This window comes from Balaenoptera musculus, chromosome 1 (genome assembly GCF_009873245.2).
Source record: "Balaenoptera musculus isolate JJ_BM4_2016_0621 chromosome 1, mBalMus1.pri.v3, whole genome shotgun sequence".
NCBI classification, from domain to species: domain Eukaryota; kingdom Metazoa; phylum Chordata; class Mammalia; order Artiodactyla; family Balaenopteridae; genus Balaenoptera; species Balaenoptera musculus.
In genome coordinates this window covers 34,788,661-34,802,647 of record NC_045785.1, presented here as the reverse complement: position 1 = coordinate 34,802,647, position 13,987 = coordinate 34,788,661, and the positions used below count along the sequence as shown (strand labels likewise).

Here is a 13,987-nt window from a genome sequence, read left to right as displayed (position 1 = left end):
CTTCTCGTTGGAAGAAATGTGGATATGGTGGTGAACCACCTGAACTATGTGGCTAAGTGCTAAAGATGCTGGAGCAACAACAAGGAAGGAGTCTAGATTTTGGAAACATGGAGCTACCATATCCATCCTGCACTTTTAGGTAAGAGAGAAAACCCTCCCTTTTTAAAGACATTCTTATTCAGTGTCTCTGCTGCAGCAACTCAACCTACATCCTAATTAATAGAGTTGCTCTAGATACCTGCGTTCATAAAACTGCCTTAGACCTGTTCAGTTCTGTGGCCCTTGCAGCACCCACTACATAATATGAGGTACCTATTCTTGCAGATTGTGACTTATGTTCTTTACAGGGAGATACTTCTATCTCATAAATGTTCTCATTTTCCCTTATACTAGGAAGAGCTTGGCAAAAGATATCACCGGGTTTCAGCATCTTCTGGTCCATAGCTTCAGAGGTTTAACACTATCTAACAGTACACCTGTTGTTCTCTGAGTTTCCCAGCTGTTCACAGTTCCTCTGATTTTTGACATCATTTGAAACACAACATGTATTTCTGGAATTGCTTTTACCCTTTCTGCCCTGGGATATTAAAACCCACATCTGCAGCTTCCATGCCAGACAGCTGCTGTCTCTCTTATCCTGCCATTTGGACTATTAAAATATTAATTTATTTTTTAAAGATTATAAATTATAGAAAATTTTGGGAAAAAACCCAACTCCCATATGATCAGTATTACAATATTCTTGTATTTCCTTCCAGTCTTTTTATAAGCATCTTTTTTTAAAACACTGTCTACATTAAAATTCTTATGCTCTTTTCATTTATTGTATCACAGCATTTTCCCATGTTGTTATCTAGTCTTCATGGCCACCATCTTTTACAGCTGTATTATGTTCTATCAAGTGAATGTATTATACTTGACCTAACTGGCTCCTATTGCTTGATATTCAGGCTTCTTTCAGTAGTGCTACATGGTTTGAAGAGTATGTGGATGCAGTTCAGCTGGGGAGAGCTTAGAGCCTTCCCTTCCATAGCAGCCTGGTTATTTGACACATCTATTAGTTTAGCCAGAAGTTCTGTTGGCCAACTTGCCTGAAGAACATGCGGATTTTCTAAGTTTATGTTTGGCTTTGTTAATTTGTACAATAAGACAGCACAATACTCATGTTCTAAAATTTAAGGACAACTTTTGCTTATGTTTATATAAAACCAGATGGTCTTTCATTTATTTTTATTTCAAAAAGGCAAGGAATTTGTTCCTCTGGAAGATTAGCTGGGAAAACATGGAAAAAAATAAGCATTGTTTGTAAAGGTCAGAAGCGGGATCAGGGGAATGAAAACAAAAATGAACCTAGAGTTTTGACAATCCCTTCCATTTTCTTTCCTAAAGTTGTAGTTTTCAACCCTAGGTGCCCATCAGAATCACATGGGGATGATTTTAGAAAAGTATTGATCCCTAAGCCCTATCCTCACAGATTCTGATTTAATTAATCTATGTTGGGGCCCATGCATGTGCAGCTAGGGTTAGCATCCACTGTCCTAAAGGGTTTGGACAAATAATATGGAAAACTATTCAGCCTCACTAGCCATCAAAGAAATGTCTATAACTGAGCATTAAAAATCATAGAATAAGTTGAGCAAAAGAAGTCAGACACAGGACTTCCCTGGTGGCACAGTGGTTGAGAATCCGCCTGCCAATGCAGGGGACACAGGTTCGAGCCCTGGTCTGGGAAGATCCCACATGCCGCGGAGCAACTAAGCCCATGCGCCACAACTACTGAGCCTGCGCTCTACAGCCCGTGAGCCACAACTACTGAGCCCACGTGCCACAACTACTGAAGCCCCTGTGCCTAGAGCCCATGCTCCACAACAAGAGAAGCCACCACAATGAGAAGCCCATGCACCTCAACGAAGAGTAGCCCCCGCTCGCCACAACTAGAGAAAACCCACGCACAGCAACGAAGACCCAACACAACCAAAAATAAATAAATTTATTTTAAAAAAAAAGTCAGACACAAAAGATCACACGCAGTATAATTCCATTTTGATGAAATTCTAGGAGAAGCAGAAATCAGAAGAGTGGATGCCTGGGAGGAGGTGGAGGAGCAAGAGATACAGACTGACAGCAAAAAGGTAGGAGAGAAATTAAAGGGATAATGGAAATGTTCTGTATCTTGATTGGGCTAGTGGTTAGGTGGGTGTATACATTTGTCAAAACTCATCAAACAGTACACTTGTCAAAACTCATCAAATTGTACATTTAAAATCGGTGTATATGTAAATTATACCTCAATTAAAAGAAAGAACACTGGGGAAAGTTTCATCAGAGCCCTCCCCCACCTAAAGTAGCACCCAATGCAAATTCGGATGTGGTGAAATTGTTACTCATATAATGACGGCAGAAAATTTTGGTAGGATGCTTCTGAATGTTTGATAATACATTTTATGATCCATAGCTCCAGCTTTTGGACTAGTAATTCCACACCTAGGAATTTACTCTATAAAAATAATTTTTAAAATGAAAAATATATGTACAAAAATGGTTTTTTTTACTTTGAATGAAAACATCAATCACAGGACCAGTGGATAATTCTTAACTAAATCTGGGCTATGTTGTGAGGGTTGATTCCAGCAGGCCTAGAATTAACCTGAGCTGTTTTGCTAAAGTTCTTGCTTGGCGCTGACCACTGGTCAAGGAATGAAATACACTGATTAAAACAGTGTTGCTTTGCAACCAAAGGTCTGGAGTTTCAGAAAATGGTTTTTAAATCATTATCATGACTACCATCAACATAGTAGGTGAGTGAGAACATAAGAGAATAAGAAACTTCAACCTATAGAAAGAATAGAGCAGAGGGGCGCAGAGCTCGGAGCAGAGAGGTGGGTCATGGAGAAAAACTAAAAATAAGTAGATATAATAACAGCTGTGTGCTAGACACTGTTCTAAGTAAACGCTTTACATATATTCATTCAGTTAATTCTCATAACAACTTTATGCGATAGGAATGGCTATTTTGTCCATATTAAAGATGAGATACCTCAGGCACAGAGAGGTTATTTAACTTGCCCAAGGTCACAGCTAGTTCCTAGTAGAACCAGTAATTATATCCAAGCAATATGGCTCCAGAGTCCATAGTCTGAACTACTAAGCTACATTTCAGAGAGGAGGAGAGCGGGAGGAATCTGGTAGGATGATGACCAGGGAATGGAAGAAAGAGCAGGTAGTTTGGGAACATAAAGTTTTATTGAGCACCTGTTATATACCAGGGCCTGTGGATAAAAGGATGAGTAAGACCTTGGCCCATGTCCTTTAAAATCTACAGTCTGGTGAGGAAGACAGGTGTGAGTCACGTTATTTCACAACAACATGGCAAGTTCTTAAATAATTACAGAGAGCCATGTACAAAAGGCTACAGGAAAACAAAGAGTGACACCTCACTCAACCCAGGCCGGAGGTGTCAAGAAAGGCTTCTTGAGGAGGTGACTGCTAGGCTGAGAATGAAGAGTTGAAATAGGGAGAGCGTGGTCCAGACTGAGGAAAGTACGCGAGGGAAAAAGAAGGCTGAAGGCAAGTGAGGGGGTATATTTGGGGAAGAGCAAGATGTTAGATACCACTAGAGCTCAATAAATAGTAATTCCCTTCCCCTTCCCTCTCTTGGGAAGAAGTGAGGCCCCACATCTCCCTAGGAAAAGCCCTATAGATAGAAATTCTGGGAACGAAGGAAAATGGTGTTGGTGTTCTTGAAAGGTCACTTCTGCGAGCATCCCCTGCTCTGGCTCTCTAAGAAGTAGCTCACAGTCTTCTAAAGGGAACTTGTTTTTGTTTACCTCACATGGACATCAAGCTGCTTCAAAAATTGCCCATACTCTTCACGTAGAGCTTCCTTCTCCTGCTGCAACCCAGACAGCTTCTCTGACAATTCCTGGTTGCTCTTGAGCTGCTGAAAAACATTTTAAAAAATGGGAATACTCTGCTGAATAAAGGTTTGATGTTGACGAAATGTAAACTGGCAAAGCCTTTCTGCTGAAAAAGGCTTATGGAAATCATAGTAGCGTCCTGTGACTTTGCACTTCCAGAATTCCCGAAAGCCAATAGCTCTTTTCCTTGACTTTTGTTCCCCCAACCTTTCCAGTAGTTTTGTGAGCATTTAATTCCACACATAGAAAGTTTTCCAGCTTGAAGTAGAGTGAAAGCTGTGTTCCTGACCTAACCCTGACTAATAAAGTATTTGGTTCTAGAAGTGGCTCCGGGGAGTCTGGACTTGGTATCTGAGCTGGTTGGATTTGAAGGCAGTTTAATCTTGTCACTAATACTAGTAATCCATGACAGAAAAGTTGATTAAATTATAATATAGTTGCTTGTGGTGAAGTGCTTTGGCAGACCACAGGACTGCTACAAAGTTACAGAGGCACTGAGAACTCCAAGGAGTGTGGGGTGGCTAGCCGCACCTGACCATGTTAATGAGCCTCAGAGGAGAAAATGTCCAACGTGGGAGTTAATTATTGGAACAAGGCATACTCAGAGACCCAGAGCACGTCCTTCATGTAGGCAGCAGGTCAATATATCCAAAACCCAAATTTCATCAAGTAGGTTGCAGAATTGCAGCATAAGTTGATTTCATAGCCTTGCCACATCTCTTATGTGAAAAATAGTGCTTTATTTGGAAATACATGCAAATCTGAGAATTGGGAACAAGAACATCTGACAGCATTCCAATAACTTTGAGCACCCTGGACCTAGAAATCCTACTGAGCCCCTCTTATCAGCATAAGCAGTCCTGCTGTCTCAGGAGATTAACCACTCTTGCATCGAGGACTCTACTGACTCCACCTGAGGCAGCTACCTGTGCAAGGATACCTATTATTCTTAACACCCACCCTATACCACTACCGCTTCTCTTTGCCTCCAATCCTACAACTAGAGTCAGATCCCAGGCCATCCTGGGGAGTGGAGGTTGAGTATAGGGACTGACCTAGGAGGACTGCCATATTGAAAGAATGGAAAGATTCTGCCAAATTAAATTGGCAGAAACCTGAGGAATACAGGTAGGTCTGTATTTGTAGGGCATTATACTAGGGAGAAAGGAATATAATGTTGAATAGGCTGAATTTATTGACGTGGATGCACTTACCAGAGATTCAGGATTTAATGTGTTAATTTTAACATCTAACGTGACTTTAATAGTTTCTTGGTGGGAGCACCAGATTCCTTGAAATGCTCTATAATGCTCTCCTACTGAGGATGATGGTGGGAGATGCCAACATTGAAGGCCTGATTTTAGTGGGGATGATGGTACTGCAGCGTGTCAGAGGTCAAGTGGCAATGTTTAACCCCCTGATACGAGGTGGGCGTTATTACTCTTATTAGATAATAGGGCCAGAGGTTTAACCAAATGGTTTGACTCATAGCAATCTTTGGTTGTAGTTAATTGCTCACAGTGATTACAGGACTAAAATAGATGAACAGCCTATTAAAGTTTTACTTGAGTGGTATTTTTAAATAAATAAATAAATAAATAAATGCACCTGGGTCTGGTGAACAGAGGCCCAATTTGAATGATAACAATGGAGAGTAATGGCCTCTTACTCAATCCCCAGACCTGAGTCAGTTCAGACCCAGGGTCCTTTTGCTAGGTTGTCTTCAGGAAGAACCTTGTGTGTGATGCTGCCACAAGCATGTGATCTTCTCCCAAGCCTTCCGCAAAGAGGCCTGTGGCCTTTTACCCAGGTGACTGGGCATTGGAGAAAGGGAACTATCTAGACTTTGGGGGAATTACATACAGTACAGTGGTTCTCACTCAACACTAATACCTTGGAACCCAAAATGAGACTAAGGTTCACAATTCAGAGTGGGGGCTTAAGGAAGTAAGGTGGAAAATGGAGTTTGAACACACAGAGTGTCTTAGAGTATGTCTGCAGTGATTCATTAGCTCAGTGTAGGTTTCATGATGGGCCTAGTGGGTTTGTGAATCTCCTCAGGGATTATTCCCCAATTCTTGAATGTATAGTCAAACTAGACAATCTGGAATAGTAGATTCTCTTTGTTGGCTTTCTGACCTGAAGGCTATTGATGGTAGAAAAGGCCAAGTGCTTGGAATGCCTCTTCAGAGTCTAGAATCAACTTATACCACCTTTGCCTTCAACCCATTTATCAAGCAACCTTCAAGGCTGTATGGTTTTAGTGGTGCTCAAAGCAAAACAAAGATCTGTGCTGTGCCAGGCTGCAGTGCAAACTGCTTTGCCACTTGGGCTTTATGACCCAGCAGACCCAAAGTTGCTCTAAGTTTCCATGGCAGCTGAGGAAGCAATACAGAGCCTCTGGAAAACTGTAGTTTAATGTTATGATTTGGGAGGAAAGTCATCTCTCCTCCCATAATAACTCTTTGCCTTTTGAGAAACGTCCTTGCTTGTGACTGGCCCTGGTGGAGACTGAATGGTTGGCTGTGAGAAATCAAGTATCAAGTAACCTGAGCTGCCCTTCCTGAAATGAGGTGTTCTATTATCCACTGAGCATTGAGCTGGGCATGTGCAGTAGTACTCCATCCTCAAACAGAATTGCTATGTAAAATACTGAGCCCAAGCAGGTCCTTAAGGTTCCAAGCTGCATTAGCAAGTGGTACTTACTTCTATTGCATCACCACCTCTCTCAACCCAAACCTATGGCCTAATGGGGAGTTCTCTATGACCAGTTAGCCAAGGAAGAATAAATTCGGTCCTGATGTACATATGATTCTGTACAATATGCAGCAACCACTAAGCTGGGACGAAGTGAGAGAGTAGCATTGACATATATACACTACCAAACGTAAAATAGATAGCTAGCGGGAAGCAGCTGCATTGAACAGGGAGATCAGCTCCGTGCTTTGTGACCATCTAGAGGGGTGGGATAGGGAGGATGGGACGGAGACGCAAAAGGGAGGGGATATGGGGATATATGTATATGTATAGCTGATTCACTTTGTTATACAGCAGAATCAAACACAACATTGTAAAGCAATTATACTCCAATAAAGCTGTTAAAAAAAAAAAAAGTAGGGCTGCTGTGGCATACAGCCCCAACTGAGGGGTAGCCCTTAAGACCAGGGGGAAGGGAAGTCTCAGTGGGCAAAGCTTGTGTTCACTTTGCCTGGAAAGGGAGATGTCCAGAGGCATGGACCTATGCTAATTTATAGAAAGTTTCTAATAGTTTGGCCAGATGATCAGGGATTTGGAAAGAATAATATTGGAGGACTGATGGAAAAAGAGGCCTGGAAAAGGGGCCTGGACTAGAAATGCTGTCCAGTCGGTGGGAATGTTCTATGTCTGCACCCTCCAACATGGTGGTCACTTGCCACCTGTGGCTACTGAACACATGAAACGTGCCTAGTGTGTCTGAGGAACTGAATTTTTAATTTTATGTAATTTTAATTAACTTAAATTTAGATATTAATTTAGACAGTATTAGACAGCACAGGCTTAGAGTGTGAACATATATGTGTTACATGTGTTTCTGCTCAGCAGAGGGCTTCCACAGAAGAGGTGGCTCTCAATAATCAGGTGGAAAAAATAGTACATTCTGGATGTCACTTAGCCTCTTTTTCTATCCCCTATTTGCTCACTCAGTGGGCTCACGTACAAAGTGCATGGGGGCAGGAATATATTTTATAAGGAGTCACCAAGGCTAATCCACTCAACATGCTAAAAGCACAGATCAATGTTGAGCAACTGTTATGGCACCATCCACTGGGGGGCCAGGCAGTCACCTGGTAGTAGGTTTATTATACTGGACCCCTTCCACCATGCAGAGAACAACAATTTGTCCTCAGTGAAAGAGACACTCATTTTATTTTATTTTATTTTTGTTCTTTTCATTAATTTTTATTGGAGTAGAGTTGATTTACAATGTTGTTAGTTTCTTGCTGTACAGCAAAGTGATTCAGTCATACGTATATATATATATCCACTCTTTTTTAGATTTCCTTCCCATTTAGGTCACCACAGAGCACTGAGTAGAGTTTCCTGTGCTATAGAGTAGGTTCTCATTAGTTATCTATTTTATACATAGTAAGGAAACACTCATTTTAGATATGGATTTGCTTTCTCTGTCCACAATACTTTTGCTAGGACCACCATCTGTGGACTTACCAAATTCTTTATTTCTTGTCATGATATACTACCATACAACGTGGCTTCTGACCAAGAAAATCATTTTACAGTAAGAGAAGTGAAACAAAGGCTCATATATATGAGAGTCATTGGTCTCACCATATATCCCACTATCCAGTAAAAAAAACCAACCTGCAAAACAGTGGAAAGACCTATGGAAGATGTAGTTATGATGCTGGCTAGGTGAAAACATCTTTTGAGGTTCAGTGATGTCTGATAAGATGATGTCTAAACTTTTAACCATTGATTGATATATGATGCTCTTTCTCTCAGAGCCAGAATATGGGAAAGAAACCAAGAGCTGGAATGGGAGTGGCTTTTCAAACCTATACCTCATTGGCAAAACATGTGTTATTGTATTACTGGTAGTTAACTTATTTTTTTTTTTTTTTTAAACATCTTTATTGAAGTATAATTGCCTTACAATGGTGTGTTAGCTTCTGCTTTATAACAAAGTTAATCAGTTATACATATACAATATGTTCCCATATCTCTTCCCTCTTGCATCTCCCTCCCTCCCACCCTCCCCATCCCACCCCTCTAGGTGGTCACAAAGCACCGAGCTGATCTCCCTGTGCTATGTGGCTGCTTCCCACTAGCTATCTATTTTACATTTGGTAGTGTATATATGTCCATGACACTCTCTCACCCTGTCACATCTCACCCCACCCCCTCCCTATATCCTCAAGTCCATTCTCTAGTAGGTCTGTGTCTTTATTCCCGTCTTGCCACTAGGTTCTTCATGGCTTTTTTTTTTCCTTAGATTCCGTATATATGTGTTAGCATACTGTATTTGTTTTTCTCTTTCTGACTTACTTCACTCTGTATGACAGACTCTAACTCCATCCACCTCATTACAAATACCTCCATTTCATTTCTTTTTATGGCTGAGTAATATTCCATTGTATATATGTGCCACATCTTCTTTATCCATTCATCTGTCGATGGACATTTAGGTTGCTTCCATGTCCTGGCTATTGTAAACAGAGCTGCAATGAACATTTTGGTACATGACTCTTTTTGAACTATGGTTTTCTCAGGGTATATGCCCAGTAGTGGGATTGCTGGATCGTATGGTAGTTCTATTTGTAGTTTTTTAAGGAACCTCCATACTGCTCTCCATAGTGGCTGTATCAATTTACATTCCCACCAACAGTGCAAGAGAGTTCCCTTTCCCCCACACCCTCTCCAGCATTTATTGTTTCTAGATTTTTTGATGATGGCCATTCTGACCGGTGTGAGATGATATCTCATTGTAGTTTTGATTTGCATTTCTCTAATGATTAATGATGTTGAGCATTCTTTCATGTGTCTGTAGGCCATCTGTATATCTTCTTTGGAGAAATGTCTATTTAGGTCTTCTGCCCATTTTTGGATTGGGTTGTTGGTTTTTTTTGTTATTGAGCTGCATGAGCTGCTTGTAAATCTTGGAGATTAATCCTTTGTCAGTTGCTTCATTTGCAAATATTTTCTCCCATTCTGAGGGTTGTCTTTTGGTCTTGTTTATGGTTTCCTTTGCTGTGCAAAAGCTTTTAAGTTTCATTAGGTCCCATTTGTTTATTTGTGTTCTTATTTCCATTTCTCTGGGAGCTGGGTCAAAAAGAATCTTGCTGTGATGTATGTCATAGAGTGTTCTGCCTATGTTTTCCTCTAAGAGTTTGATAGTGTCTGGTCTTACACTTAGGTCTTTAATCCATTTTGAGTTTATTTTTGTGCATGGTGTCAGGGAGTGTTCTAATTTCATACTTTTACATGTATCTGTCCAATTTTCCCAGCACCATTTATTGAAGAGACTGTCTTTTCTCCACTGTATATGCTTGCCTCCTTTATCAAAGATAAGGTGACCATATGTGCGTGGGTTTATCTCTGGGCTTTCTATCCTGTTCCATTGATCAATATTTCTGTTTTTGTGCCAGTACCAAACTGTCTTGATTACTGTAGCTTTGTAATATAGTCTGAAGTCAGGGAGCCTGATTCCCCCAGCTCCATGTTTCGTTCTCAAGATTGCTTTGGCTATTCGGGGTCTTTTGTGTTTCCATACAAATTGTGAAATTTTTTGTTCTAGTTCTGTGAAAAATGCCAGTGGTAGTTTGATAGGGATTGCATTGAATCTGTAGATTGCTTTGGGTAGTAGAGTCATTTTCACAATGTTGATTCTTCCAATCCAGGAACATGGTATATCTTTCCATCTATTTGTATCATCTTTAATTTCTTTCATCAGTGTCTTATAATTTTCTGCATACAGGTCTTTTGTCTCCTTAGGTAGGTTTATTCCTAGATATTTTATTCTTTTTGTTGCAATGGTAAACGGGAGTGTTTTCTTAATTTCACTTTCAGATTTTTCGTCATTAGTGTATAGAAATGCAAGAGATTTCTGTGCATTAATTTTGTATCCTGCTACTTTACCAAATTCATTGATTAGCTCTAGGAGTTTTCTGGTAGCATCTTTAGGATTCTCTATGTATAGTATCATGTCATCTGCAAACAGTGACAGCTTTACTTCTTCTTTTCCGATTTGGATTCCTTTTATTTCTTTGTCTTCTCTGATTGCTGTGGCTAACACTTCCAAAACTATGTTGAATAATAGTGGTGAGAGTGGGCAACCTTGTCTTGTTCCTGATCTTAGTGGAAATGGTTTCAGTTTTTCACCATTGAGGACAATGTTGGCTGTGGGTTTGTCATATATGGCCTTTATTATGTTGAGGAAAGTTCCTTCTATGCCTACTTTCTGCAGGGCTTTTATCATAAATGGGTGTTGAATTTTGTCGAAAGCTTTCTCTGCATCTATTGAGATGATCATATGGTTTTTCTCCTTCAATTTGTTAATATGGTGTATCACATTGATTGATTTGCGTATGTTGAAGAATCCTTGCATTCCTGGGATAAACCCCACTTGGTCATGGTGTATGATCCTTTTAATGTGCTGTTGGATTCTGTTTGCGAGTATTTTGTTGAGGATTTTTGCATCTATGTTCATCAGTGATATTGGCCTGTAGTTTTCTTTCTTTGTGACATCTTTGTCTGGTTTTGGTATCAGGGTGATGGTGGCCTCGTAGAATGAGTTTGGGAGTGTTCCTCCCTCTGCAATATTTTGGAAGAGTTTGAGAAGGATAGGTGTTAGCTCTTCTCTAAATGTTTGATAGAATTCACCTGTGAAGCCATCTGGTCCTGGGCTTTTGTTTGTTGGAAGGTTTTTAATCACAGTTTCAATTTCAGTGCTTGTGATTGGTCTGTTCATATTTTCTATTTCTTCCTGGTTCAGTCTCGGCAGTTTGTGCATTTCTAAGAATCTGTCCATTTCTTCCAGGTTGTCCATTTTATTGGCGTAGAGTTGCTTGTAGTAATCTCTCATGATCTTTTGTATTTCTGCAGTGTCAGTGGTAACTTCTCCTTTTTCATTTCTAATTCTATTGATTTGAGTCTTCTCCCTTTTTCTCTTGATGAGTCTGGCTAATGGTTTATCAATTTTGTTTATCTTCTCAAAGAACCAGCTTTTAGTTTTATTGATTTTTGCTATTGTTTCCTTCATTTCTTTTTCATTTATTTCTGACCTGATCTTTATGATTTCTTTCCTTCTGCTAGCTTTGGGGGTTTTTTGTTCTTCTTTCTCTAATTGCTTTAGGTGCAAGGTTAGGTTGTTTATTCGAGATGTTTCCTGTTTCTTGAGGTAGGCTTGTATTGCTATAAACTTCCCTCTTAGCACTGCTTTTGCTGCGTCCCATAGGTTTTGGGTCGTCGTATCTCCATTGTCATTTGTTTCTAGGTATTTTTTGATTTCCCCTTTGATTTCTTCAGTGATCACTTCGTTATTAAGTAGTGTATTGTGTAGCCTCCATGTGTTTGTATTTTTTACACATCTTTTCCTGTAATTGATATCTAGTCTCATAGCATTGTGGTCGGAAAAGATACTTGATACGATTTCAATTTTCTTAAATTTACCAAGGCTTGATTTGTGACCCAAGATACGATCTATCCTGGAGAATGTTCCATGCGCACTTGAGAAAAATGTGTATTCTGTTGTTTTTGGGTGGAATGTCCTATAAATATCAATTAAGTCCATCTTGTTTAATGTATCATTTAAAGCTTGTGTTTCCTTATTTATTTTCATTTTGGATGATCTGTCCATTGGTGAAAGTGGGGTGTTAAAGTCCCCTACTATGATTGTGTTGCTGTCAATTTCCCCTTTTATGGCTGTTAGTATTTGCCTTATGTATTGAGGTGCTCCTATGTTGGGTGCATAAATATTTATAATTGTTATAGCTTCCTCTTGGATCAATCCCTTGATCATTATATAGTGTCCTTCTTTGTCTCTTATAATATTCTTTATTTTAAAGTCTATTTTGTCTGATATGAGAATTGCTACTCCAGCTTTCTTTTGATTTCCATTTGCATGGAATATCTTTTTCCATCCCCTCACTTTCAGTCTGTATGTGTCTCTAGGTCTGAAGTGGGTCTCTTGTAGACAGCATATATACGGGTCTTGTTTTTGTATCCATTCAGCCAGTCTGTGTCTTTTGGTGGGAGCATTTAATCCATTTACATTCAAGGTAATTATCGATATGTATGTTCCTATTCCCATTTTCTTAAATGTTTTGGGTTTGTTATTGTAGGTGTTTTCCTTCTCTTGTGTTTCTTGCCTAGAGAAGTTCCTTTAGCATTTGTTGTAAAGCTGGTTTGGTGGTGCTGAACTCTCTCAGCTTTTGCTTGTCTGTAAAGGTTTTAATTTCTCCATCACATCTGAATGAGATCCTTGCTGGGTAGAGTAATCTTGGTTGTAGGTTTTTCTCCTTCATCACTTTAAGTATATCCTGCCACTCCCTTCTGGCTTGCAGAGTTTCTGCTGAAAGATCAGATGTTAACCTTATGGGGATTCCCTTGTGTGTTATTTGTTGTTTTTCCCTTGCTGCTTTTAATATGTTTTCTTTATATTTAATTTTTGACAGTTTGATTAATATGTGTCTTGGCGTGTTTCTCCTTGGGTTTATCCTGTATGGGACTCTCTGTGCTTCCTGGACTTGATTAACTATTTCCTTTGCCATATTAGGGAAGTTTTCAACTATAATCTCTTCAAATATTTTCTCAGTCCCTTTCTTTTTCTCTTCTTCTTCTGGGACCCCTATAATTCGAATGTTGGTGCGTTTAATGTTGTCCCAGAGGTCTCTGAGACTGTCCTCAGTTCTTTTCATTCTTTTTTCTTTATCCTGCTCTGCAGTAGTTATTTCCACCATTTTATCTTCCAGGTCACTTATCCTTTCTTCTGCCTCAGTTATTCTGCTATTGATCCCATCTAGAGTATTTTTAATTTCATTTATTGTGTTTTTCATCGTTGCTTGGTTCCTCTTTAGTTCTTCTACGTCCTTGTTAAATGTTTCTTGCATTTTGTCTATTCTATTTCCAAGATTTTGGATCATCCTTACTATCATTATTCTGAATTCTTTTTCAGGTAGACTACCTATTTCCTCTTCATTTGTTAGGTCTGGTGTGTTTTGACCCTGCTCCTTCATCTGCTGTGTGTTTTTCTGTCGTCTCATTTTGCTTATCTTACTGTGTTTGGGGTCTCCTTTTCACAGGCTGCAGGTTCGTAGTTCCCGTTGTTTTTGGTATCTGTCCCCAGTGGGTAAGGTTGGTTCAGTGGGTTGTGTAGGCTTCCTGGTGGAGGGGACTATTGCCTGTGTTCTGGTGGATGAGGTTGAATCTTGTCTTTCTGGTGGGCACGTCCACGTCTGGTGGTGTGTTTTGGGGTGTCTGTGGCCTTATGATTTTAGGCAGCCTCCCTGCTAATGGATGGGGCTGTGTTCCTGTCTTGCTAGTTGTTTGGCATAGGGTGTCCAGCCCTGTAGCTT

General features: G+C 39.9%; 1 protein-coding gene across 3 annotated transcripts in view; it reads right to left on the bottom strand.

The window, feature by feature from the left end:
* CCDC30 (coiled-coil domain containing 30) overlaps positions 1-13,987 on the bottom strand; it is a 159,687-nt gene that overhangs the window by 18,434 nt on the left and 127,266 nt on the right. For all 3 annotated transcript variants that reach the window (XM_036832536.1, XM_036832547.1, XM_036832556.1), the window contains one exon: positions 3,828-3,940. In XM_036832536.1, coding sequence (XP_036688431.1) covers positions 3,828-3,940 — 113 coding nt within the window. The remainder of the gene's footprint in view (positions 1-3,827; positions 3,941-13,987) is intronic.